This window comes from Heterodontus francisci, chromosome 9 (assembly GCF_036365525.1).
Source record: "Heterodontus francisci isolate sHetFra1 chromosome 9, sHetFra1.hap1, whole genome shotgun sequence".
NCBI lineage: Eukaryota > Metazoa > Chordata > Chondrichthyes > Heterodontiformes > Heterodontidae > Heterodontus > Heterodontus francisci.
In genome coordinates, this window is record NC_090379.1 from 57,990,746 (window position 1) to 58,015,141 (window position 24,396).

The 24,396-nt window shown below is 42.2% G+C and overlaps 1 protein-coding gene across 2 annotated transcripts in view; it reads right to left on the reverse strand.

Moving 5' to 3' along the window:
- Positions 1 to 1,980: 1,980 nt before the first annotated feature.
- The window catches only part of wdhd1 (WD repeat and HMG-box DNA binding protein 1), a 112,045-nt gene continuing 89,629 nt past the window's right edge, over positions 1,981 to 24,396 (reverse strand). For both annotated transcript variants that reach the window (XM_068039175.1, XM_068039176.1), the window contains 4 exons: positions 20,014 to 20,187; positions 19,043 to 19,167; positions 18,596 to 18,734; positions 1,981 to 2,973 (listed from right to left, as the gene is read on the reverse strand). In XM_068039175.1, coding sequence (XP_067895276.1) covers positions 2,761 to 2,973; positions 18,596 to 18,734; positions 19,043 to 19,167; positions 20,014 to 20,187 — 651 coding nt within the window. In that variant the 3' untranslated portion in view covers positions 1,981 to 2,760. The remainder of the gene's footprint in view (positions 2,974 to 18,595; positions 18,735 to 19,042; positions 19,168 to 20,013; positions 20,188 to 24,396) is intronic.

Consider the following 24,396-nt stretch of genomic DNA (forward strand, 5'->3'; position numbering starts at 1 on the left):
ATGCAAGAGGAGCAAACCACAGTTTTAAGCTCTCCTGCCATGACTAAACCCTTTAAATTTAAAACTTTAGAAGACTGTTATAATAAATTTAAAAAATCAACTAAGTCTTGCTAAATCAATGACTTACAATTCAATCCATTTTGAAAAATACCCACCAGGACTTACTCACCAGTCAGCTGTGCTCTTTGGAAACTCTCAGCTCCCCGCACGCTCTTTGAGGACAGGTAGGAAATGAAAGGAGCTCCTCGCTCACTCCTCACCGAACTCCCTCAGTCACAAAACTCCCACTTTAGCACTCTAATGCAGCCCCAAGTCAGCACTCCAGTGCAAACTGAAGATTGAACGTGGGTAAGATTATTAACGTTCTTCCTGCACTGCATTCATGTTCTTGGAGTTACACTCTGGCATTAACCTCTGCCGCCGGTTCTTCTCACTGTCTCCTGAGCATATGTCTGGAGAGCCTCCTGTTCCCCTAAATCCCCACCTCCTCTCCCACCACTGTCTTGCACCAAGACCGTCAGTGAATTATTAGAAAACTGCAGTGCACACTCGCATTTCCACCCATTTGTCACAATATCACCGCATCGAGTTACTTTTCAAAGGGCTCCCACCACTCCTTGCAGCTATAATGCACCACCACTTTAAGAGCTGCAGACTGTCTTTAAGTAGCACTAACCACTTAAGATATTGGACTCCTTGTTGATGCATGCAGCCAATGAATAGTGTGAGCAGCACTGGCTGCACAGAGCAATCCTCTAAAATAGTAGGCAGCCCGTATTTATTGTGTTGCTGAGCATTGGTTAATCATGTGCCGCAATTCTCACATCCATTTTCAGGTCTATCCCATTTTAACCCAATATCTGCAAAATTAAGACACTCTTTAAACATAAGCCATATGCCACTCTCTCATTTACACTTCAATATGCCATGCCCATGTATTAAGAGCTTTCACTGCAGACCAGATGACGATAATTCTTGCAATCATAAAAGTCACACCACCGTAAGCACTAGCTATGATAGTCAAGCAGTTCTCTAATACAAATGTAACATGTTTTAGTAAACAAGAGATCAGAAATGAATTATACTAGCTATCCTTGTGACAAAGGTTTAAATTATGTCTAGACTGATGGATAACTGCTTACTGTAAACATCCTGATTGAACTGAATGTGGATAGTGAACTGACTTCCTATCCTTGCCCAAAGGTAAAAGAATACTAATCTGCTGATTAAGTATGACAAGCATAGAAAAACTCCCATATTTAAGTAGTCTTAATTTTACTGCAACTATTCATGTTTTCCTCTTCTAAAATGTATTTTTTAGAACAAAAATAGGTTGCTGCATATAAATCATGTATTGTTTTATAATAACAGAAACATACTTGTGTTCAATTTTGCTGCAATATTAAAGTGGTCACTGGTGTGACAAAGCTTTGGATGCAAATGCATCTTGTGCTCATTGCTACCCAAACAAACTTGTATAACAGTTGCATTCACTCAACACCTCTGTCACTGCATTTTCAAAGTTCAAATTTTTGATCTCAATCTTTTATATGCATCCTGGGCACTAACTATGCTGACTGAAACATGGCGAGTTGTGTGCTCACAGTTTTACTGTTTCATTGTACCATGCAACTTGGTATATTGAGGCATAATTATGTTTTTGATTATTTAAGCTAACCCATTCTATCCAGAATATCATAAATATCAATTATGTTGTCACATTTACTTTCATATAAATTGCTTTTACCTTTTAGGAAATGAAGCATCAATTTTATATGCTGGAGAAAACCATGAGGCAAAAGGAAAGTGAGAGAAGCAAAAAGGTAGTTTACGACCAAACTGAACCTTTATCATCGGCCCTTTTCAGTCTGCCAAGTGCTACATTTTAACACGTTACCACTCTTCAAAAGCTGTTTTAAATCTGAGAAACACAACTACTCAAGATAGATTCAGTTTAATTCCTGTCAAACATATATAAAAATTCAAACATAGCAAAAAAGAAACTTGCATCTGAAAATTCAACACCTCGGAATAAATATACATTAAAATGTAAATATAAAAACCTGAAAATGTGAAGTGGATGATAAATAACTGAAGTTAACTAAACTGATTAATGGCAACTGCCAAGCAAGAGCAGTTTATCAAAAAATTGTATGCCAATGAATTCATAATTTATCAGTTTGTACCAATTAAATCTCCAAAGCTCACCGTGTTCACGACAGTTGTACAAAACAATCAAATTTCTAATGTTATGATTTACAACATAGAAAAAGCATTGAAAAATGAAGCCGTTTCAGTGAAAGTTTATTTGATTTATTTATATTTCCATCCTATCCTCCACACCACCGCCCACCTCTACTACTGTAGTACTACAGACCATTCCAGTCAACAAATGCAGGTAGATAACTGGTCCCTGGCCCTTTGCAAATAGCACCGAAACCAGATACTAAGAGATGCCCAACAGTCCTTCACTCCTCATTTAAAAAAAAAAGTGCCTTTGTTCTACTCAAACATTTTCAGGCTGAAATGGAAAACTGGCCACCCGGGATGATTCTCAAAGACAATTTGCATCGTTAACAAGAACTTAAAAAAAAATATATACACAGTAAATTCCCCCAATACAAGTAATGTTAAGAACATTTTTATATATATATATTACACATTTCATCTAAACTGCTTCACTATTGACAATTAAATTTAATAAATGTGGTTTAAAAATATTAATATGTTCAAACAGTGTTGAAGTAATACACAGCAATGTTAGTCCTTCTTGAAGGCAAAGGCAGACAACCTTGAATTTGTGGATAGATGCTGTTTCTGCTTTTTGGCCATGCCTTCAGGTTCTTCAGAATTTTCCTTTTTGTTTTCTGGCTCATCTTCACTTAGCTCCTCCACACGCTTGCGTTTTTTAACATCTTCTGCATCAGACGTATTGCTGATGCTTCCACTTCTTTTAGCTTTCTCTGTCCAAGCCTGGAAAATAAAATCACCATAAGAATAATTTAAAATTGCATTGCTGAGTGGGTGTTACAATTTGGGCTACTGCTCAACACTATACTGGAGCTCACTTCAAAAGCCAGCTTCCATAAAAAGGTGAACACTTCCTCTGAAACGTAACCTCATGCATGTAATCAATTGGAGTTAACATGCCTTGGGCGGTTAACATCAACTTTTATTGCTGGTTATATTAGAAATAGCACAGGATGTCCACTGTATACTCCCGATCTCTCCACAAGGCAGAAAAGAACATGCTGACAGATCATATATTGTAAACTGAATTACAATTGCTTATCACAAGAAAAGAAAATGTAGAGCTGGGTCTGGCAGCTTAGTGCTTATGGTACTGAACTAGCAACCCAAAAGTCATGAGTTTAAATTTCTCAATCCTGAATTCCCACCAAAAAATCTACTTATTAGTGGGCTGGCACTAATATGAATTTTTCCCCCACATGTTGGACCAGACAGAAAGAAAGATTAGGAATCAATGCATGGCTGGAAATATGGTGTAGTGGGGAGTGTTTCCTGGGACACTGGGACCACTTTTGGAGCCAGGGAAAGCTGCAGACTGGACTGGAAAGGCACCTACGTCCTTGCAGAAGGAGTAAATAGGGCAGTGGGCAAAAATTTAAACTAGTTGAGAGGAGGGAAGCATGTGGGAATCCACACTAAGTCAAAACGTATGAGGAAATACCAGTAGGACATATTATGGGCAAAGTGGAAACTGCTATGGAGATAGGAGTTCTGTATTCAAATGCATGTAGCATAAGAAATAAAACGTTAAAAGCACAAATTCTGTTTATTAAGGGTATAATGTAGCAGCCATTACAGATACTTAGTTACAAACTAAGCATAATTGGGAGCGAAATATTCCAGTCTCATCATCGGCAATCCCTCGTGTCGAGGACGATTCTGTCTTGTGGATGGCTGGGTGGAAGCGAGATGTCAGTTTTGGCTGTGGGTTCACAGATGGCTTACGAGCCCTATCTTAGCCTTGCATGCCTTTCCCACAATGAGGACATGGGTTGCCAGCCAGTAGAGGTGTTGGCTCAAGCAGTTGCCCTCTCTTTCCATCTCTCTCACAGTTCTCTCTAATTGGTTGCTTTTGTTGATTGGAAGGCCTTGACACCATTTTCAATGATGGATTGTCATTTTGGTCATGATTGGCCATCTGCTTCCCATGTGTTGATGTTGTTACGGCCAGGTGAGGAGGAGGTCCCAGGCTCCCCTCTTGCCCTTCCTCTTATTTGACTGCAACAGGGTAAACAATGGTTGTGCTTACCACCTGGGAGTGTTTTACTTTTTCCTTTACTGTGATCCTGAAAGAACCAAGCGGACAGAATTTCTTGAGTTTAAACAAGAGGTAAATTTATGACACTCAACAAGCTCAACCTGATTTTAAAATAACAAAATACGCTACACATTCACACGAAAATCACACACACACGAATCGATTACAAAGTTGAAAAGTAGGTTTTTTCTGGTTGGATTAAAGTCCAGAATAAATAAAAGTTAAATACACCAATAGTGGGGTTGGATGATTCACTGGTCTTCCGGCTGAAGTTATATTCTTGAAGTCCTTGGTTGGTCAAAGTGCACTTTGTGGCGGGCCTGCTTTGCTCAAGGTTTTCTTGTAGGCAGACTGGAACATAGCTTTCTTCCCCTGGTGTCTGGTTGTAGCAGTCTGTAGGCTTGGAGGATCCACAGTCATAGATGGTTTTCAAATTTGATGTTTTCTGGGAAGAGAGAAAGGGAAGCACACAACTTTCTCTGCTGCTGCAGTCTCAGTTACTGCTTATCTTGTGTGTGTAACAAAACTCCCAGTTTTTCAGAGATGGACAGACGGTCACATGGTTCCCTCAATCCCCTTTATTTTTAATGAGGTCCAAAGTCTAAAACCTCTCTCAGGTGTTGTTGTCAGTGTTAACCCTCTGGAGGGACGTCTTCACTTAAGAATGCCTCAAGATGGCTGAGTGTCCCACTAATGAGGATGATTTGGATAATCTACTCAGTTAGCCAAAACATTGTTCGTGTTAGACTTCTGGCTCCGGTTGGGGCCTTGAAATGTGCAAAGGTGTTTAAGATGCAAATTGCAGTGGCCATCTTGGCTGCCAGTTCTTTAAAACGTTAACTAAGATTTTCTCCATTAAAAGTCCAATGCAAGTTCTGTTGAAAGGTCACAGACCTGAAACTCGGCTTCTCTCTCCACAAATGCTGTTCAGAATTTCCAGCATTTTCTGTTTATATTTCGGATTTCCAGCATCTGCAGTATTTTGCTTTTATTTCAGCTGAACTGCTAATGGGTAAATCTACAGACAAACATCAAGGCAGTATTTGAGCAAATACGGCATCAACGAGCCCTAGTAACATTGAAGTCAATGGGAATAAGGCAGAAAGCTCAACTGGCTAGAATCGTACCTAGCATGAAAGACAAAGCACAAAGGTTGTGGTTGTTGGAGGCCAATCATCTCAGCCCAGGACATTGTTGCAGGAGTTCCTCAAGGCAGTGCCCTAGATTCAGCTGCTTCATCAACAACCTGCCCTCAAACATAAGGTCAGATGCAGAGATGTTCGCTGATGATTGCACAGTATTCATAGTCAAACTGAAGAAATGTCAGAACAGTTTTTTTCCAAGAAGGTCATCAAGAGGACACTGAAAGGACTTGTTTGACAACATTTACTGGTTGTCACATGACTCAAGTTAAAAAGAGAACGGAAACCCTGGTAACTGGGGAGGATGTATGCAGATAAGTGACAGGTCAGAAAGTGGACTTTGTTTCCAGTTTTGCTTTTGAATGGTCTGGAGTTGGGAATGAACTGTTTAAAAGGGGTTTTAAAAAATAAAACTGAAGGACAGAATCCCAGCTCAGCCCAGCCTGTTCCATCTCTTTAAAAAGCCTGCAGAAGAGGAAGAGAACATCCAAGGAGAGGCGAGAACTTCAAAGGAAGGAAAAAAGACCACAACCCAGCTTAGCTTTCCAGCACCTCTCTAAAGACCCTGAGAAGTCTACTGTCAACCCATCTCATCTCCTGTCTCTGAAGAAAAGCATGCTAAATTAATTATCCACGCCACCTGAAAAGAACCATTCTAAAAGATCTGTGACCCATCTACGTGTACTCAGAGGCTAGATGGTACGCCAGTTTTGGAACACTGCTATACAGCCCAAGGTTTATTTTGTCTGTACACATAGCTCTAAACAAAAATCCCTTTTTATTTTTCCGGTTAACCGGTGTGTGTGTATGAGAGTGTGAGGGGCTAAGGTAAAAAGGGAACTGTTAATATTTGTTACGAGCAGGTGGGAAAGGTGTCTAGGGGTACCTCTCAGCCTTCATCTGGTCTTACTGTAACAGGGTTTGATTTTAAACACACTGTTTTGAGCTCCCCATTGATGAATCCTTGTTCACTGCAAAGAAATGAGCACAAATAGGCTTTCTTAGGTTTAAAGAAAAGTGAAATTTATTAAATTTAAACTAAAAATTCTAATTTGGTTAACGCCTACGGATACTCGCCGCACCCCACGCTAGCGTGTATATGCAATACACACATGCAAATAGAGACAGAAAAGAGAAGAAAAATAAAGTGGAAAGGTTTGAGGCAATATCTGAAGAGTTTGTTACGGTTCTTCGAGCTCACTGTTGATTTTAGTAGGACAGTAAGACTTCAGTAGTACTCCTTTAATAGGTTGATCTTGCTTTTTGTTGGGGCCCAGTATTCTTCTTAAACCTTGTTCACTGCAGGAGACTTTTCTCTCTTGGGGTTCATGTGTCTTCAGTGGGTTTCAGTTCTGTGGGAGCAGACAGGAGGGGAAGAGGTCTTTTCAATCCAAGAGCACAGAGCTTTGTCTTCAAACACTGCTTCTCCAATTTAAAACTCCCCAAGTTGGCCAGCAGGGTAGTCACTTGATTGGTAAAACCACTTCTGGCTTTGTGTATGGGGTGGGTCAGGGAATGGTCCTGTGTCTACAAGTACTTTCTGCTAATATGCAAAAATGTCTTTCCAGCCAGGCGGCTTGGCAACCCCTTGTATCAGGCCTTCTCTTCTTCCCAGCAACAATTTGAAATTAATGTCCATGTGGTGAAATTAACATGCCTCAGTCTTGGCAGGTGGGGGCTTCCATGACATATTTCAATCTGTGTTCGTGCTTTACTTCACTGGTTAATAGTTTGTTTTATAATAAACTGAAATATAATTTTGTCGGTTATTCAAGAAACCTGGTTGGTGTGTTTTATTCTGGGAAAATAGAGTATATGATGGACTGCATCAGCAAGTGGGAAAATTTAAATATCTGTTGTGACCTGTGGAGAAGTGGGACTAGAATAAACAGTGCACTCCTCCTACTCGGTCGTAACACTACTGAGATAATGAAATAGTCCATGCCCTCATGCAGCAAAACTGGACAACATTCAGGCTTGGACTGATAAGTGGCAAGTAACATTTGTGCCACACAAGTGCCAGGCAAGACAATCTCCAACAAGAGAGAATCTCTCCTTGACATTCAACAGCATTACCATTGCTGAATCCCCCAACATCATCCTGGCAGTTACCACTGACCAGAAACTGAACTGCACCAGCCACAAATACTGTGGTTACAAGAGGTCAGAGGTTGGGAATTCTGTGCTGAGTAACTCACCACCTGACTCCCAAAGCCTCCATCCCCAAAGCACAAGTCAGGAGTGTGATGGAATACTTCCCACTTGCCTGGATGAGTGCAGCTCCAACAAGACTCAAGAAGGTTGACGCCATCCAGGACAAAGCAGCTCACTTGATTGACACCCCATTCACCACCTTATACATTCACCCCCTCCACCACCGGAACACAATGGCTGCACTATGTACCATCCAGAAGATGCACTGCAGCAAGTCGCCAAGGCTTCTCTGACAGCACCTTCCAAACCCACGACCTTTACCACCTAGAAGAACAAGGGCAGCAGGCGCAAAGGAACACTATCACCTGCAAATTTCCCTCCAAGTCACACATCATCTTGACTTGGAAATATATCACCATTCCTTCACTGTCATTGAGTCAAAATCTTGGAACTCCGTAACAACACTGGGTGTACCTACACAAGACTTGCTGCAAAGGCAAAAGGGACGGGCAATAAATACTGGCCTCGTCAGTGATGCCCACATCCCATGAGCGAATAATTAAAAAAAGCATTTATTATAAGATACAAACCAGTGAATAATCTTAAACAGCAAAGGCTTCACTTAAGTAGTTAAGCAACCATGGTCAACAAATGAGGTAAAAAAAAGTATCAAGTTCTCAGCACGTATGTATAAGGAAAGTTGAAATCCAGCAGATTAGGTGAGCTATAAAAAAAGCAACAAAGGGATACAAAGGAAGTACAGAGCTGCAAATAGGTCCTATGAAGAAAACTTGTAAGAGATATTAAAGCTAACACCTAAGATTTTTACATATTAAGAGGAGTATGGCAAAGGGGAATGTTAGCCCATTAATGACGGATTCAGGCGAGATTATAACAGATAATAAAGAAATGGTAGACTTGTTAAATTAATATTTTGTGTTCATTTCACAGTGAAGGAAGAATAAAAAATACCACCACAGTGTAAGGGAAGTTAAAAATAAGTCAAGGGGGACATTGGATTTAATATAAATTTAACAAATTATAATGGAGAAAATAACAGGACTTACGATAGACATATCTCCAGTATGTGATGGTTTCCACCCCAAGGTATTAGAATACATAGAGGAGGAAACTGCAGATACATTAGTCATAATTTTCCAAAACACACTCAATTCTACAAAGGATCCTTTAAAGGGTTGTCCTTGTGTCTACAATTTAAAATTGACATTCCACAGTTCCTCCATGCTTTTTCTTCATGGAATTATTTTAGGTCATGCTTAATTCCTCCTTAGCAAAGAAAATCTCTTGGTCCCTTCATAAATTGCTTTTTTTCTTCAGATAATTGATGCCCAATCAATTGAAAATAAAGCAGTTGTACTGAAAATGGCATTACTCCACGTTCAGGAGAGAAAACAAAATCAAACATGAAACAACTAGTTGGCTGGTCAATCCAAATCTTTTACTTACCCTCAAACTGCAACTCCTATTCTACAGCTTTAAGATTTCATCACCTCAAATTCATTTCAAGTTCAAAGCACAAAAGCCTGCTGCAAGAAGCACTTCTGTAAAATTTCATTTTTCACTCTCCAATGTTATCCTCCAATTAAGTGAACCTAAACTGATGTGTTTCTGCATCTGTCAGTCCTGTTTAAATAACATGTCATCAGCTCACAAAGAAACAAAATCAATACTACTAAATTTACATAGGTATGGTTCCTCAGCAACATCCACTTCAAATCTATTCAGTGACATTTTGTTTTGTAGTCTGTGAGCAGTGCAATCAAAATCAAGTAGCACTGTTGCCAACATTGTTTGCTGCCAAATTTCCCAGTATTCACGAAAATAAATATCAGCACAGTGGATGCATCTAAACACATTGAAATAGATTTTTGTACCAATTTAACCTGTGCTAGATCAGCAGGGAGGATAAAAGGGAGGACCCGAGAGGGAGACCAGCGGGATGGATAAAAGAGCAGCTTGGAGAGAGACAGAGACACAGAGAGAGAGAGAGAGAGAGAGAGAGGGAGAGTGCACAGTGAGACTGGTGGACAGGATAAAAAAAGTGGCTTGCAGAGAGAGAGAGCTCAGCGAGACCTGCAGGGAGGGCAGAAAAGCGGCTTAGAGACAGAGCACAGTGAGACCGGCTGGAAGGATAAAAAAGCTCTCAAGAGGGTTCAGAGCGGACTGACGGAATTTGAAAAAAAAATCAAAGTGGTATGTCACAGGAAACCAGTGTTACGACCGAGAGTGAACTATCTTTCTCCAGTTCCACTTCTCCATGGGTCACAACATATATTTAAATGTTTTACCCAGTTACCGATACAGCCAATTATATACTTCATTTTATTTGCAGAATAAAATCCACCAACCAGATTTCTTTAATAAATAACAAAATTCTTAATTTATTATAAAACAAGTCTTATCTAATAAAGATGCGAAGCTTATTAACACACAGGTTGAACTATGAAAGTTCCCTTCTGAATTAACCCTACACACATGCACACACCGGTTAAAGAAAAAATAAAGAAGTTTTCTCTCCAGAGATCTCTTTACAAAGAAGACAAAAAAAAACTTTGGCCAAATACTTGTTAATTCTTGAAGGAAAAGGATAAGATATGGTATGTTCCCAGCTGGTCCTTTATTCTGGCATCCAAATACGTGTAGATGGCTGTCACTGGGATCTTTTTGGAGCAGTTCTTTGGAAAAAGGATGAGCTGGAGGCTTCTCTCTTTGGAGGCTTACCCCTAACTGGCTCAAAACAATATCCAAAAACAAAACCAACTCTTGACCACCATAACTCTTGGCACGTCTCTTCTCTGTAAACAACTCCCATAGTCATCAAAACTCCTGCTGTTTACTTAAGCTTAAGACATATGACTTCGGGATTTCCAAGCTTGAGTTGTAGCTGGAATCACTGTGGAGCATCAGGGAGCCTCCACCACCTTCTGAGGCAGAGAGTTCCAAAGTCGCACAACCCTCAGAGGAAAGAAATTCTCCTCATCTCTGTCCTAAAAGGGCAGCCCCATTTCCGGACTCGCCCACGAGGAAACATCCTCGCCACATCCACCTTGTCAAGACCGTTCAGGATCTTATAAACTTCAATCAAGTCTCCCCTCACTCTTCTAAACTCCAGTGAAAACAAGCCCAGTCTGTCCAACCTTTCCTCATAAGACAACCCGCTCATTCCAGGTATCAATCTAGTAAACCTCCTCTGAACCGCCTCCAACGCATTTACATCCTTCCTTAAATAAGGAGACCAAAACTGCACACAGTATTTGAGATGTGGTCTCACCAATGCCCTGCAAATGGTGCCGAACATTGTCCAATCATCAGTAAACATTCCCACTTCTGACCTAATGACGGAGGGAAGATCATTGATGAAGCAGCTGAAGTAGTTTGGTCCTCGGACACCACCCTGAGGAACTCCTGCAGTAATATCCTGGGACTGAGATGCTTGACCTCCAACAACCACAACCATCTTCCTTTGTGCTAGGTATTACTCTAGTAACCGGAGAGTTTTCCCCTGATTCCCATTGACTCCAGTTATACTACGGCACCTTGATGCAATATTCGATCAAATGCTGCCTTGATGTCAAAGGCAGTCACTCTTCACCTCACCTCTGGAGTTCAGTGCTTTTGTCCAAGTTTGAACCAAGGCTGTAATAAAAATAACAACAACAATCAGCTTCAGTGTGGGTTGTGAGTGCAATTATTTGGTCACAAGTGCTCTGTCCAGGTCTAAACCTACATTGCTCCTTCGGGATGTAACACTCAGAGTGGCATGAGCCTTTACTGTAATGTCTCTTACGGAAGCTTATATGGTTGAACACCTCCGCTCAGTCCGCAAGCAGGACCCTGAGCTTCCGGTTGCTTGCCATTTCAACACTCCCCCCTGCTCTCATGCGCACATCTCTATCCTGGGCTTGCTGCAGTGTTCTAGTGAACATCAACGCAAGCTCGAGGAACAGCCTGTAGGCGCACTACAGCCTGCCGGACTGAACATTGAGTTCAATAATTTCAGAGCATGACTGGCCCCCCATTTTACTTTTATTTTTAGTTAATTTTTCTTTTTTTACATTTTTTTTTGTATATTTCATTTCATCTTAGTTTGTTCAGTTTGCTTACCCACTGTTTTTTTTCATGTTTGTACTTGCTGCTGTTCAATCTTCAGTCCGTTAACACCCTATCTGTACTAATGCTTTGTCTTTCAACACACCATTAACATATTGTTTGCCTTTGCTCCATGACTTTTTGGTCAGCTATTCTGTGGCCTTGTCCAATCTACACCTTTTCCTTTGTTATCTCTTGCCCCACCCCCACTTTACTTGATTATAACCTTTGACATTTCTAATATTTACCAGTTCTGAAGAAGGGTCGCTGACCCGAAACGTTAACTCTGCTTCTCTCTTCACAGGTGCTGCCAGACCTGCTGAGTATTTCCAGCATTTCTTGTTTTTATTTCAGATTTCCAGCATCCGCAGTATTTTGCCTTTATTTTAGTGTTTAATTCATTGCCACTTCTCTTCCAGGACTGCCTACCTTGAAGAAGTTCTGCTCTTCTTTCCGATGGGATTTTTGTTTGTCTCTTTTACCTTGTTCACCTTCATTGCTTTCTATTTCCCTCCTGGTGTTTGATAAAGTGTCTACCAAAACTCGTTTTCACAGCCACATCTCCTTCCTCAGTGACCGTCTCCGGCTCCGACTTATTCCACGTGGATTCCAACTGCAGTTTTACCCATCATGTTTTGAATCCACCCAGGACTACAGGTATCTCCGAGAAATACAACGTTTCTCGGACTGCTATTCTCGCCGCATCTCGAGATCCACGCTCAGTGCTATGTGCCGCCACGTGCACACACTGAACCTCTCTCTCCAGCAGCACCGCCTCACCTTATCTCAAAGCTGTTCTACTCCGCAGTTTCATTTCATCCTTCGTCTCATCCGATGCATTAACAAAAAACTTTTTTCTTCCTTTCAGATGTCAAGGAACGCAAGCTCCAGCAGCTGATGGGGACGAAAGCTCCTCCAGATCCTCCTTCCCCTTCACTTCCCTCTGACCCCACCCCTTCTGATCTGACCCCTTGCCGTGTATTCACTATACCTCCTGAACTCCCCCTCTCTAATGATGAACGTTCTGTACTCAGCAAAGGTCTCAGTCTTATCCCCTTACACCCCCACCTCAATGAATTTCACGCTCGGTATGACATTGAGCTCTTCTTCCGTCGCCTCCGGGCTCACTTCTTTGACCAGGAGCCCTCACCTCGACCAGCAGACCCATTCACCCGCCAGTTTTTTATTTATTTTTTTATTTAGAGATACAGCACTGAAACAGGCCCTTCGGCCCACCGAGTCTGTGCCGACCAAGAACCACCCATTTATACTAACCCTACAGTAATCCCATATTCCCTACCACTTACCTACACTAGGGGCAATTTACAATGGCCAATTTACCTATTACCTGCAAGTCTTTGGCGGTGGGGGGAAACCGCAGCACCCGGCGAAAACCCACGCGGTCACAGGGAGAACTTGCAAACTCCGCACAGGCAGTACCCAGAATTGAACCCGGGTCCCTGGAGCTGTGAGGCTGCGGTGCTAAACACTGCGCCACTGTGCCGCCCAAAAAAGTTTCCAATGCTGGGAACTTTCCATTTCCCCGCCACATGCAGGAACATTCCATTCCTCAGTACTACCACAATGTAGAATGCCCAACTCTGATACCCAAATGTATTTCCAAGCTCCAGCACCTTGCCCCAGTTTTAACAAGCGGTACGTGTCCTGCAGTGCTGCCTAAACCTAGGGCTCCCCCCTGCATCCCATTGTGTCAGCCTGCTCCTGCCCCACTGAACTTATTTCTTCCTTGACTCTATCTTTTCTCCGCTGGTCCAGTCTCTCCCCACCTACATCCGTGACTCTTCTGACGCAGTACGTCATTTTGACAGTTTCCAGTTTCTTGGCCCCAACCACCTCCTCTTCACTATGGATGTCCAATCTCTCTACACTCCATCCCCCACCAGGACGGTTTGAGGGCTCTTTGCTTCTTCCTTGAACAGAGGCCCAACCAGTCCCCATCCACCACCACCCTCCTCCGCCTGGCTGAACTTGTTCTCACATTGACCAACTTCTCCTTCAACTCCACTCACCTCCTTCAAGTAAAAGGTGTTGCTATGGGTACCCGCATGGGTCCTAGTTATGTCTGTCTTTTTGTGGGATATGTCGAGCATTCTTTGTTCTAGTCCTACTCAGGCCCCCTCCCCCAACTCTTTTTCCGGTACACTGATGACTGTATTGGTGCCGTTTCCTGCTCCCGCCCCGAACTGGAAAACTTTATCAACTTTGCTTCCAATTTCCACCCTTCTCTCACCTTTACATGGTCCATCTCGGACACTTTCTTCCCCTTCCTCGACTTCTCTGTCTCCATCTCTGGGGATAGGTTGTCTACTAATATCCATTATAAGCCCACCGACTCCCACAGCTACCTCGACTACACTTCTTCACACCCTGCCTCCTGTAGGGACTCCATTCCATTCTCCCAGTTTCTCCGCCTCCGACGCATCTGCTCTGATGATGCTACCTTCCATGACAGCGCTTCTGATATGTCTCCCTTTTTCCTCAACCGAGGATTCCCCCCCACTGTTGTTGACAGGGCCTTCAACCGTGTCCGATCCACCTCTACCTTCACCCCTTCCCCTCCCTCCCAGAACCGTGACAGGATTCCCCTTGTCCTCACTTTCCACACCATCAGCCTCCATATCCAAAGGATCATCCTCTGCCATTTCCGCTACTTCCAGCATGATGCCACTACCAAACGCATCTTCCCCTCCCTTCCCCTGTCAGTATTCCGAAGGGAGCGTTCCCTCCACGACACCCTGGTCCACTCCTCCATTACCTCCACCACCTCGTCCCCTTCCCAAGGCACCTGGTGTAATACCTGCCCATTTACCTCCTCTCTCCGCAGTATCCCAGGCCCCAAACACTCCTTTCAGGTGAAGCAGCGATTTACTTGTACTTCTTTCAATGTAGTATACTGTATTTGCTGCTCACAATGTGGTCTCCTCTACATTGGGGAGACCAAACGCAGACTGGGTGACCGCTTTGTGGAACATCTCCGCTCAGTGCGCAAGCAGTACTGCTTGCCATTTCAACACTCCCCACCGCTCTTATGCTCACAACTCTCTCCTGGGCTTGCTGCAGTGTTCCAGTGAACATCAACGCAAGCTCGAGGAACAGCATCTCATTTATCGATTAGGCCTGCCAGACTGAACATTGAGTTCAATTATTTCAGAGCATGACGGGCCCCTCATTTTACTTTTATTTTTAGTTATTTTTTCTCTTTACATTTTTTTTGTATGTTTATTTCATTTCATCTTAGTTTGTTCAGTTTGCTTACCCACTGTTTTTATTCATGTTTGTACTTGCTGCTGTTCAATCTTCAGTCCGTTAACACCCTATCTGTACTAATGCTTTGTCTTTCAACACACCATTAACATATTGTTTGCCTCTGCTCCAAGACCTTTTGGTCAGCTATTCTGTGGCCTTGTCCAGTCTACACCTTTTCCTTTGTTATCTCTTGCCCCACCCCCGCTTTACTTGCTTATAACCTTAGACATTTCTAATATTTACCAGTTCTGAAGAAGGGTCACTGACCTGAAACATTAACTCTGCTTCTCTCTCCACAGATGCTGCCAGACCTGCTGAGTATTTCCAGCATTTCTTGTTTTTATTTCAGATTTCCAGCATCCGCAGTATTTTGCTTTTATTATATATGGTTCAATCATTGTCTGCTTTCCCCAGTTTTAAAATGACAATGACCGTTACATGTTGCTGTATCTTAGGCATGATGCCAGAGGCACGTATATTGGTGGAGAAGTGTACCACTAGTTACCAGCATCTTGACCTCGATCTTTCAGAAATTCTGTAAAGTCACCCTCTGGACCTGCAATTTTGCTAGATTTGTCATGTACCAGAGTCTTGCTCACTTCACTGGTGAATGGCCTTGATATATGCAATACTTGTGAGCAGTCAGAAAGGGAGCAAAGTAGCGACTTAAAAAAGGTTTCTTCTTTGATGGTAATCTGTATGGATTTTGGAATGCCGAGTACTTGAGTGGCAATATCAGCTGTGACATACGGGGCTCTACTTTGGGATCAGTTAGTACCCCCAAGAAATCTCCAGGCTTCCCTGCTCAAGTGGGTGAAATCTTGGGGTCTGCAATGCTATTTGTCTATTGCCCTTGCCTAGAAGAATTTAGTAATTCCAAAAGTATGGTTCACTGTTGTCCTTTATCCCTGTCAACTTGCCTCATTATTGGCTGAGCAGCAGACTCTGTAGGTTTTCCTACACCCACGAGGGATGACATTTTCTGTGGCCGCTTTAATGAGGTCGATAAATCTATCATAGTTTATTTCATTCGAAGAAAGCCATTGAGCCACTTTTCAACTCCTTCCATGTAGTCATTTCCAATTAGCCTTTGTAAAATCCAGTGTGACTTTGGAAGTGATGAGGGTGACTTGTTACATCACTATGTATGACCAAACAACAAAAAACTAATAATTCTGTCCCAACATTCACACTTTGTGAATTCCATACAGAGACCCCAGAAGATATTTATTTTCAAAAACATAGTGGAACAGCATGGATAATAAATTGGTTTATGCATCTGATCAAACAATGGTTTCAATTTATAGTAGTTTCTGATTCATTCGGAAAACTATATTTGGTTGTTAAAAAGATAATTCATTTGCTATCAACACAAAAACCTTAGTCTTAAAGTCGAAAAAGTGCACCAGTGAGGGGCAACCTTATGAGCATTGTTTTTTTTAAATGTGTAAAGAGACCATTTGCATAAATGCAAAACTGGCAGTATAACTGCAGGCTTCATTAATACCCTATTTCCTTGTCTAAATAACTTAGAATATTGATAAACTAATTACTGGGATTATTTGAAGACTTAAAATGAACAAGAATTAATGCTACATTTGTATCAATTATTTAATGCAACCACTTATAGTCAGCTTTTTCCTGATCTGCACATACTGACAGCATATTGTATACTTTTGGCAGATTCATTTGTTGCTCTGGACAAATTTGAAGTTGATTTGTCAAGTTTTCCAGTGTTGTATAGCTTTGCTCTGCCCCACCACAACTGAATCAGATGGACTAAGAACTGAACAAAATGATAATTTTCAACCATTGTTTCTGGGAGTTCTACAGGAGATTTGTTGAACATGCCGTCTAACTGGTCGGTATAAAAACACTGTAATGCTCTCATTTTACAAGGAAATGAGTCACGATTACACCACTACCAAAACCCCGGCCTGGGCCACAAAATAAGAAGTGACAAGGGCTTTCACCTTGCCATTTACAATGCAAAGAACTACTAATGTCAATTAACTCAAAAAAAATGTATAAATCTAAATTTCCCCTGATGCGTCAAATAACAGAACACCCAGCGACAGTTCCTGAAAGACAGCGTCAACGCTACCCTGGTCTGAAAGTAAAACTGCAGTTGTCCATGTTACTCATTAGATCACTGAACGCTATATAAGAAAAATAAAACAAAGACGACAAACAATCAGCAGACGCTTTACATGGAGAGCTTCCTGGATTGTAGTTTCCAGGAGGTGGTCACCCCACAGGCAGAAAGAGTTCAGGATTGTAGATGGGTGGCCATCCAGAAGCATAGGAACAGGCAGGAAGTGCAGGAGTCTTCGGGGCATGTGCCATTCTCAAACAGGACTCAGCTTTGGGGATTGCTGGGAGTGATGATACCCTGAAAGAGTGCAGTAGACCATGGGACCAATGGACTGTATAGGAGGAAGCAGCAAAGTGTAGAACTGCATTTGTTATAGGAGATTCCATAGTCAGGGGGACAGACAGGCATCTCTTAAACCACCATTGAGAGTCCATATTAAGACATATTAAGAGCGTGGTTAGCAAAGCATATGGGATCTTGGGCTTCATAAATAGAGGCATTGAGTACAAAAGCAGGGAAGTTATGCAGAACCTTTATAAAGCTCTGATTAGGCCACAACTAGAGTATTGCATCCAGTTCTGGTCACCACACTTTAGGAAGGATGTGATGGTACTTGAGAGGGTGCAGAGGAGACTTACCAGAAAGGTTCCAGAGATGCGGAATTTTAGTTACAAGGTTAGGTTGGAAAAACTGGGGTTGTTCTCCTTGCAGCAAAGAGATTGAGCGGAGATTTGACAGAGGTGTATACCACATTATGACAGACTTAGATAAGTTAGACAAGGAAAAATTGTTCCCATTAACTGATGGTACAAGAACAAGGGGTCAGTGATGGAAGGTTTTCAGAAACAGGGAGAATGTGAGGAAGAACGTTTTTACTCAGCGAGTGGTAATGACCTGGAATTCGCTGCTCCACAGGGGTGGTAGAAGTGGAGACAATCAATGATTTCAAAAGGAAACTGAATAGGCACTTGAAGGAAATAAACCTGCAGGGCCACGGGGATCAAGCAGGGGAGTGAGACTGACTGGATTGCTCTGCAGCGTGCTGGCATGAACTCAATGGGCCAATTGCCTCCTTCTGTGCCGTTAATGACTATGACTCTATTCAGACCTATAGATTTAAACCTGTCTATTCATAGTAAATGAGGGGTTCTTGTTGTACATTAGTTTTACTACATAGATTTGCCGAGATTCAAATTGCTATTCACTGTATTAAAACAGGTATTTGTAAAATAGTTATGAGTTCTCATACATCTATGTCCAAGCAATGCAAAGCAGCAATCAGAATCAATTGAATGTTGAACAACATAGCCAAGGCAGCAGAACAATTCAAAGGAATGATGAAGAATTATAATCCAAGCATATACATGTTCTTTGAAATCAATGGAAAGGGATTGTCCTAGCTAACAATTCTTAAATATTTGAATACCAATTAAACATTTTGAAATTAAGTTTTTCAATTATTAAAAATCAGACAAAAATGGTGGATTAAAAATAAAAATTAAAAATGCCAGAAACAATTCCAGTATTGGGCTCGCATACCTTCCTCTCCTCAGATGACAGAATGCGGAATCTGTTCATGCCTTCCTTAATTATTTCTTCTGCTGTCAAATTTGGACTTTCAGCAACAATAGCATCTTGGCTTTCTTCTAACCAGAGTTGGAAACCTGTCTTCTTGGGCCTTTTTACAAAAATAAAACACAATTAGTGTATTTTTACAAACTGTTTTCTAGCGTCAAACCATTAAATTGTTAGGAAGTACAATGCAGCACTGATTGTGGAAATAATAGATTTAAACTTAAAAGCAGCATCTGTGTGGTAATTATCTGGCAACAGAGAAACTTGAAATGACTAATTTTCAACAAAAAAGCCATAATACAAGTTTTATTTTAAGTCTGCTATGGCCTCCAAAGCAAATTGCTAGATTTCCTGGCAGCATAAAGGTTATATAAAGTGCACATCCTTTGTATAATGTTAAAAAGCACTCACTTTTTGTTTTCTGCATTTCTGCTGTCAGAGATGATTGACTGTGCAGGCCTAGCCTCAACTGCTTTGTCTTCCACAGTTTTATTGCTGGATTTAGAGATGGTTGACTGGAACAGTGTAGCTTGGGTCTTTGAAAAAAATAAGTAAAGTGAAACAAGATACCAAACTAGATAAACAGCCCTAATGTTATTTACAAAAATTATGGTCCCTTTGTCATGCAGTTCATCAGTTTTGAATTTACTACAGATAGCTGTAGGACTGGCTTCAGTCCTTACACAAATTAATTACAGAAGTCAAGACCTTGAATGTCACCACATGGGAGATTTAAAAGATCAAGTTTTTATTTTTACATCTTGCTGTACAATGCTAGAGCTGCAAAACAATAAAAGTATTTTAAAAACCATCTTGCAACTATATTGTTTTGCCATAGGTCATTACAAAATTAACTTTTAATATTCAGAAAAATGATTTGGTCACATCTCTGGAGTTATCTCAAAAAGGTTGCACACACACAACTTGCTTTATAACCTTCTGAGTTCTAATATATATATGTGCGAAATATTTCCCCTTGAATTTTAATCCAGTATTTGTTCCATGGGTGTTTACTAATGTCTGGTATCATGGGCATTTTTCACATGTGAGCAGAGGCGGCAAATTTCAGGATGCTAGTCAACTACCTGGACACCACTGCCAAACCCAATTGTGTCGTAATGTAATGTCTACATATCACTTTTCAGATGGAGATCATCAATAGTGATTTAGGGGTGGGGGAGGGGTTGCCAACTCCTAACAAAGGGTCACAGAAAACTATAGTAGTTGTATGATTACCCCTATCCTGGCTGAGATCAACCAATTTAGCGCAGAACAGAGATCCCACAGTAGACATTGCACTTAACCGAGGTACCAATTCCACATTTAAAAAAAAAAATGTAATTCCTGATCCTCATAAAACAAATTCTGAAACAAGTTAGTACCTGTTTGGCCTTTGGTTTTGTGATCAGAGGTTTCAGGACCAGTGATTTCTCATTACTTGCAGTCTGGCTGTTGTTACTTGTCAATCTCTTGCCAACTTTTGTCATGCTATCTAGAATATTGATGTTACGAGCTTGACCTCCAGCCAATGCAGCAGATATTCCACCAGATGTTACCTGGGAAGGAGAAAACAACAAAGATTTGGATTAAGTCACGAAAACTAGAAGTAAAAAGAGTTTACAAAAAACAGCGATATTAATGTTTAGCTAATGTAAAAAAAAGGATAATGCAACTTTCGCATGACGTGGTAAGACACAGTATCAAACAACATAATTTGGCGGCTACTTAAAAAATCTGTTCCTGTTGACTGTGCATTAATATGTTAATCACTTTTGCAGAAACTATATTAAATTAATGGTGTTTTGACCAGTGATACACTTTAATCCATTTGACATTGTAATTAATTTAATGGATGATGCACCTATTATCTGTGATAAGTTATTAGTAGCTAATAGTTGAGCTCCTGTGGCATTGAACATGGTGTTGGGGGTGAGAAATTGAGTTTGTTAGTGCCCGTTTTTTTTTAAGCTCCAAAGTAGCGTCACATTTGTGTGGCGAATTGTCCCGGATGCTATATTGAGAGAGTATTAGTATGCACGCAGTGAACCTCTGCTGGAAACATGCAGAGCAGGCAATCCAGGATGTCAATCAGCGTGTTATGCTGCTTTGATCCCAGCATTGCCATTTTGGAGTTCAATGCTCCTACTCCCTTACCCTTGCACAGTTGAACATTCATTCAGCAGCAGGATGGACCCCAAGCAATGCCATTTAAAGGGATCATCAAGTGCTTTTTTTTGATTCATTCATGGGATGTGGGCGTCACTGGCAAGGCCAGCATTTATTGCCCATCTGTAATTGTCTTCGAGAAGGTGGCAGTGAGCAGTGTTCTTGAATTGTTGCAGTCCCCGTGATCTACATACACCTACAGTGCTGTTCGATGGGGAGTTCCAGGATTTTGACCCAGTGATGATCAAGTAACCATGATATATTTCCAAGTTGGGATGGTGTGTGACTTGGAGGTGGTTGTGTTCTGATGAGTCTGCTGCTCTTACAGGCGGGAGACATCATGTGTTTGGTATTTACAGGTCAGTTGATGATGATTTCTTCTGGCTGTTGCTATGATTCTATGAGTGTTTGGGGCTTTTTAGTTTTTTCAAGTTTCAAAAGTCTCGAGGAGTTGTGTGGCAGGTGCCAAAGGACTTTTAGCTGATTTCAAGGCTTCTGCACAAACCAGTTGCTCCCAGATATGGGTGGACAAGCAGGGATTCCCCTTGATGTACAACATGACTTCGAGAATGAACAGAGGACATCCCAGTCGGTGGCCACATCCAGAATCTGCAGGCGTGAACAAAGGGCAGACGCGGTCATAGCGGCAGACGAAGGGGACACTCCTTAGAGGGCACTGGCATCATCTTTTGGCCCCTTGCCCCCTCCAACTCAGGAGCCATCTGTGTGCCATGGCCCTGTGACAGAGGCAGCCCCTGCAATGACGCAGTCGCAGCAGCCTGTGAATGAGCCCTCACCACCTCCAAGATGGGTATGGAAGCCATGGGCATCTTAGCTGGAGACAGAGTCAGGAGCAGGCTACCTCCACCTCATCCTCTGCCACACAGGGGAGCAGCTTCGAGGGTGTTAGGGAGAGGAAGGTGCCACATTGTTGAATTCCCTTAATGGGTCACCTGGGTGCTATTGTCTACCTCTGTTTGTTATCTCATTTGCCTCATAATATAACTTCAGGTCATCATTCTGACAGGTGTGTTGTTGATGTCTCATCTCAGAAGGGGGAAACGTAGCATTGCAGGGCGGGTGGCGGGGACATGGGATCCTGGGGATGTTATGTGCCCATGTCTTATGATGTTGGCAATGTTGGTGGAGGAACTCTCCATTTGCATCCTCATGGCTGCCAATGGGATCTCACAGTTAAGGGTCAGAGTGGTACAACAGTTCTCCATGCTGGAAGATGAGTTTAGGGGTCTTCAAAGGCTTGGTAGTGATCAGGCGAAGTGCTGCTGTATCAGTGTGGCCCTTGTTGCCATGCCAGCCTGTGGTTCACCCTAAGGTCTAGGACAGTGTTAACAGGCGTCCTCCGCTGCCTGGGTGCCGGCCACCTCTTCAATGATCCCTTCCTCCTCCCAGTCCTCCTCTAGAGTGGACTGGTGTTCCAGCTCCTCCTCTTCATCCATCTTCAGGCCTGTTTGCAGTGTCATGTCATGCAGGACACAGCAGATAACCACGATATGGACACTCTGGCTGGCTCGGACTGGAGGGCACCACCTGACCGGTCAAGGCAACGGAAGTGCATCTTCGACAATGGTCTGTTCAATGCTGGTCTGTGTTAGGAGATGGGTCTGGTTGTAGTGGCTCTCTCCATTTGTGTTCGGGTTTTAAATGGGTGTCAGGAGCCACCTCTTTCAGGGATAATCCTTATTCCCCAGCAGCCGCCTGTGGAGTCTGGATATGGGCCTGAAGAGGTGCAGCACCTGGGACTCTCGCAAGATAAAGGAGTCATGACAGCTGCCCGGGAACCGGGCACACACCTGAGAAATTGGCTTCCTGTGGTCACAGACCAGCTGGACATTCAATGAGTAGTAGCTGTTTCTGTTGAGTAATCTGACTGGCTGGTCTGACGGTGACCTTGTGGATCAGCGCACACAGGTCTGAGGCCATCTGCCTGGATAGGCACACAAGAACACATGAAAGAGGAGCAGAAGTAGACCATATGCCCATCAAGCCTGCTCGCCATTCAATACAATCATGGCTGATCTTGGGCTTCAGTTCCACTTTCCTGCCCGCTCCCCATATCCCTTGATTTCCTGAGAGACCAAAAATCTATCTATCCCAGCCTTAAATGTTTTCAATGATGAAGCAGCCACAACCCTCTGGGGTAGAGAATTCCAAAGATTCACAACCTTTTGAGTGAAAAAATTTCTCCTCATCTCAGTCCTGAATGATTGACTCCTTGAACTGACACTGCGTCCCCGTGTTCTAGATTCCCTGACCAGTGGGAACAATCTCTCAGCTTCTACCATATCAAGCCCTTTCAGAATCCTGTATGTCTCAATTAGATCGCCTCTCATTCTTCTAAACCCCAGAGAATATAAGCCCAATTTACTCAGCCTGTCATCGTAGTTCATCCCAGGGACGAACTTAGTAAAACTTTGCTGCACTGTCTCCAGTGCAAGTATATCCTTTCTTAAATGTGGAGACCAAAACTGCACACAGTATTCCAGGTGCAATCTCACCAAAGCCCTGTATAATTTTAGTAAGACTTCTTTATTCCTGTATATTGTTGTATATAGACCCCCAAACTGTAGTGGTGATTTTGGGAATGGCATTAAGCAGGAAATTAGAGACGCATGCGATAAAGGAACATCTCTAATTATGGGTGATTTTAATCTGCATATAGATTGGGCAAATCAGTCACAATACCGTAGAGAAGGAATTCGTGGAGTGTATATGGGATGGTTTTCTGGACCAATACGTTAAGGAACCAACTAGAGAACAAGCCATCCTAGACTGGGTATTGTGTAATGAGAGAGGAATAATTGACAATCTAGTTGTGCGAGACTCCTTGGGGATGAGCAATCATAATATGATAGAATTCTTCACCTTGATGAAGAGCGACGTAGTTGATTCTGAGACTAGGGTCCTGAATCTTAATAAAGGAAACTACGAAGCTATGAGGCACGAGTTGGCTGTGATGGATTGGGAAACGTTACTTAAAGGGATGACGATGGATAGGCAATGGCAAACATTCAAAGAGCACATGGATGAACTGCAACAATTGTTTATCCCTGTCTGCCGCAAAAGTAAAACGGGAAAGGTAGCCAAACCATGGTTTACAAGGGAAATTAGAGATAGCATTAGATCCAAGGAAGAGGCATACAAATTCACCAGAAAAAAACAACAGACCTGGGGACTGGAAGCAGTTTAGAATTCAGCAAAGGAGGACCAAGGGATTGATTAAGAAGGGGAAAATAAGAGTACGAGAGTAAGCTTGCGGGGAGCTATGTGAAGAGCAAAAGATTGGTGAAGACAAATGTAGGTCCCTTACAGTCAAAAAACAGGGGAATTTATTATGGGGAATAAAGAAATGGCTAACCAACTAAATGCATACTTTGGCTCTGTCTTCACAAAGGAGGACACAAATAACATACCAAAAATGTTGAGGAACACAGGGTTTAGTGAGAGGGAGGAACTGAAGGATATCAGTATTAGTAGAGAAATGGCGTTGGGGAAATTAATGGTATTGAAAGCCGATAAATCTACATCCCAGAGTACTTAAGGAAGTGGCCCTAGAAATAGTGGATGCATTGGTGGTCATC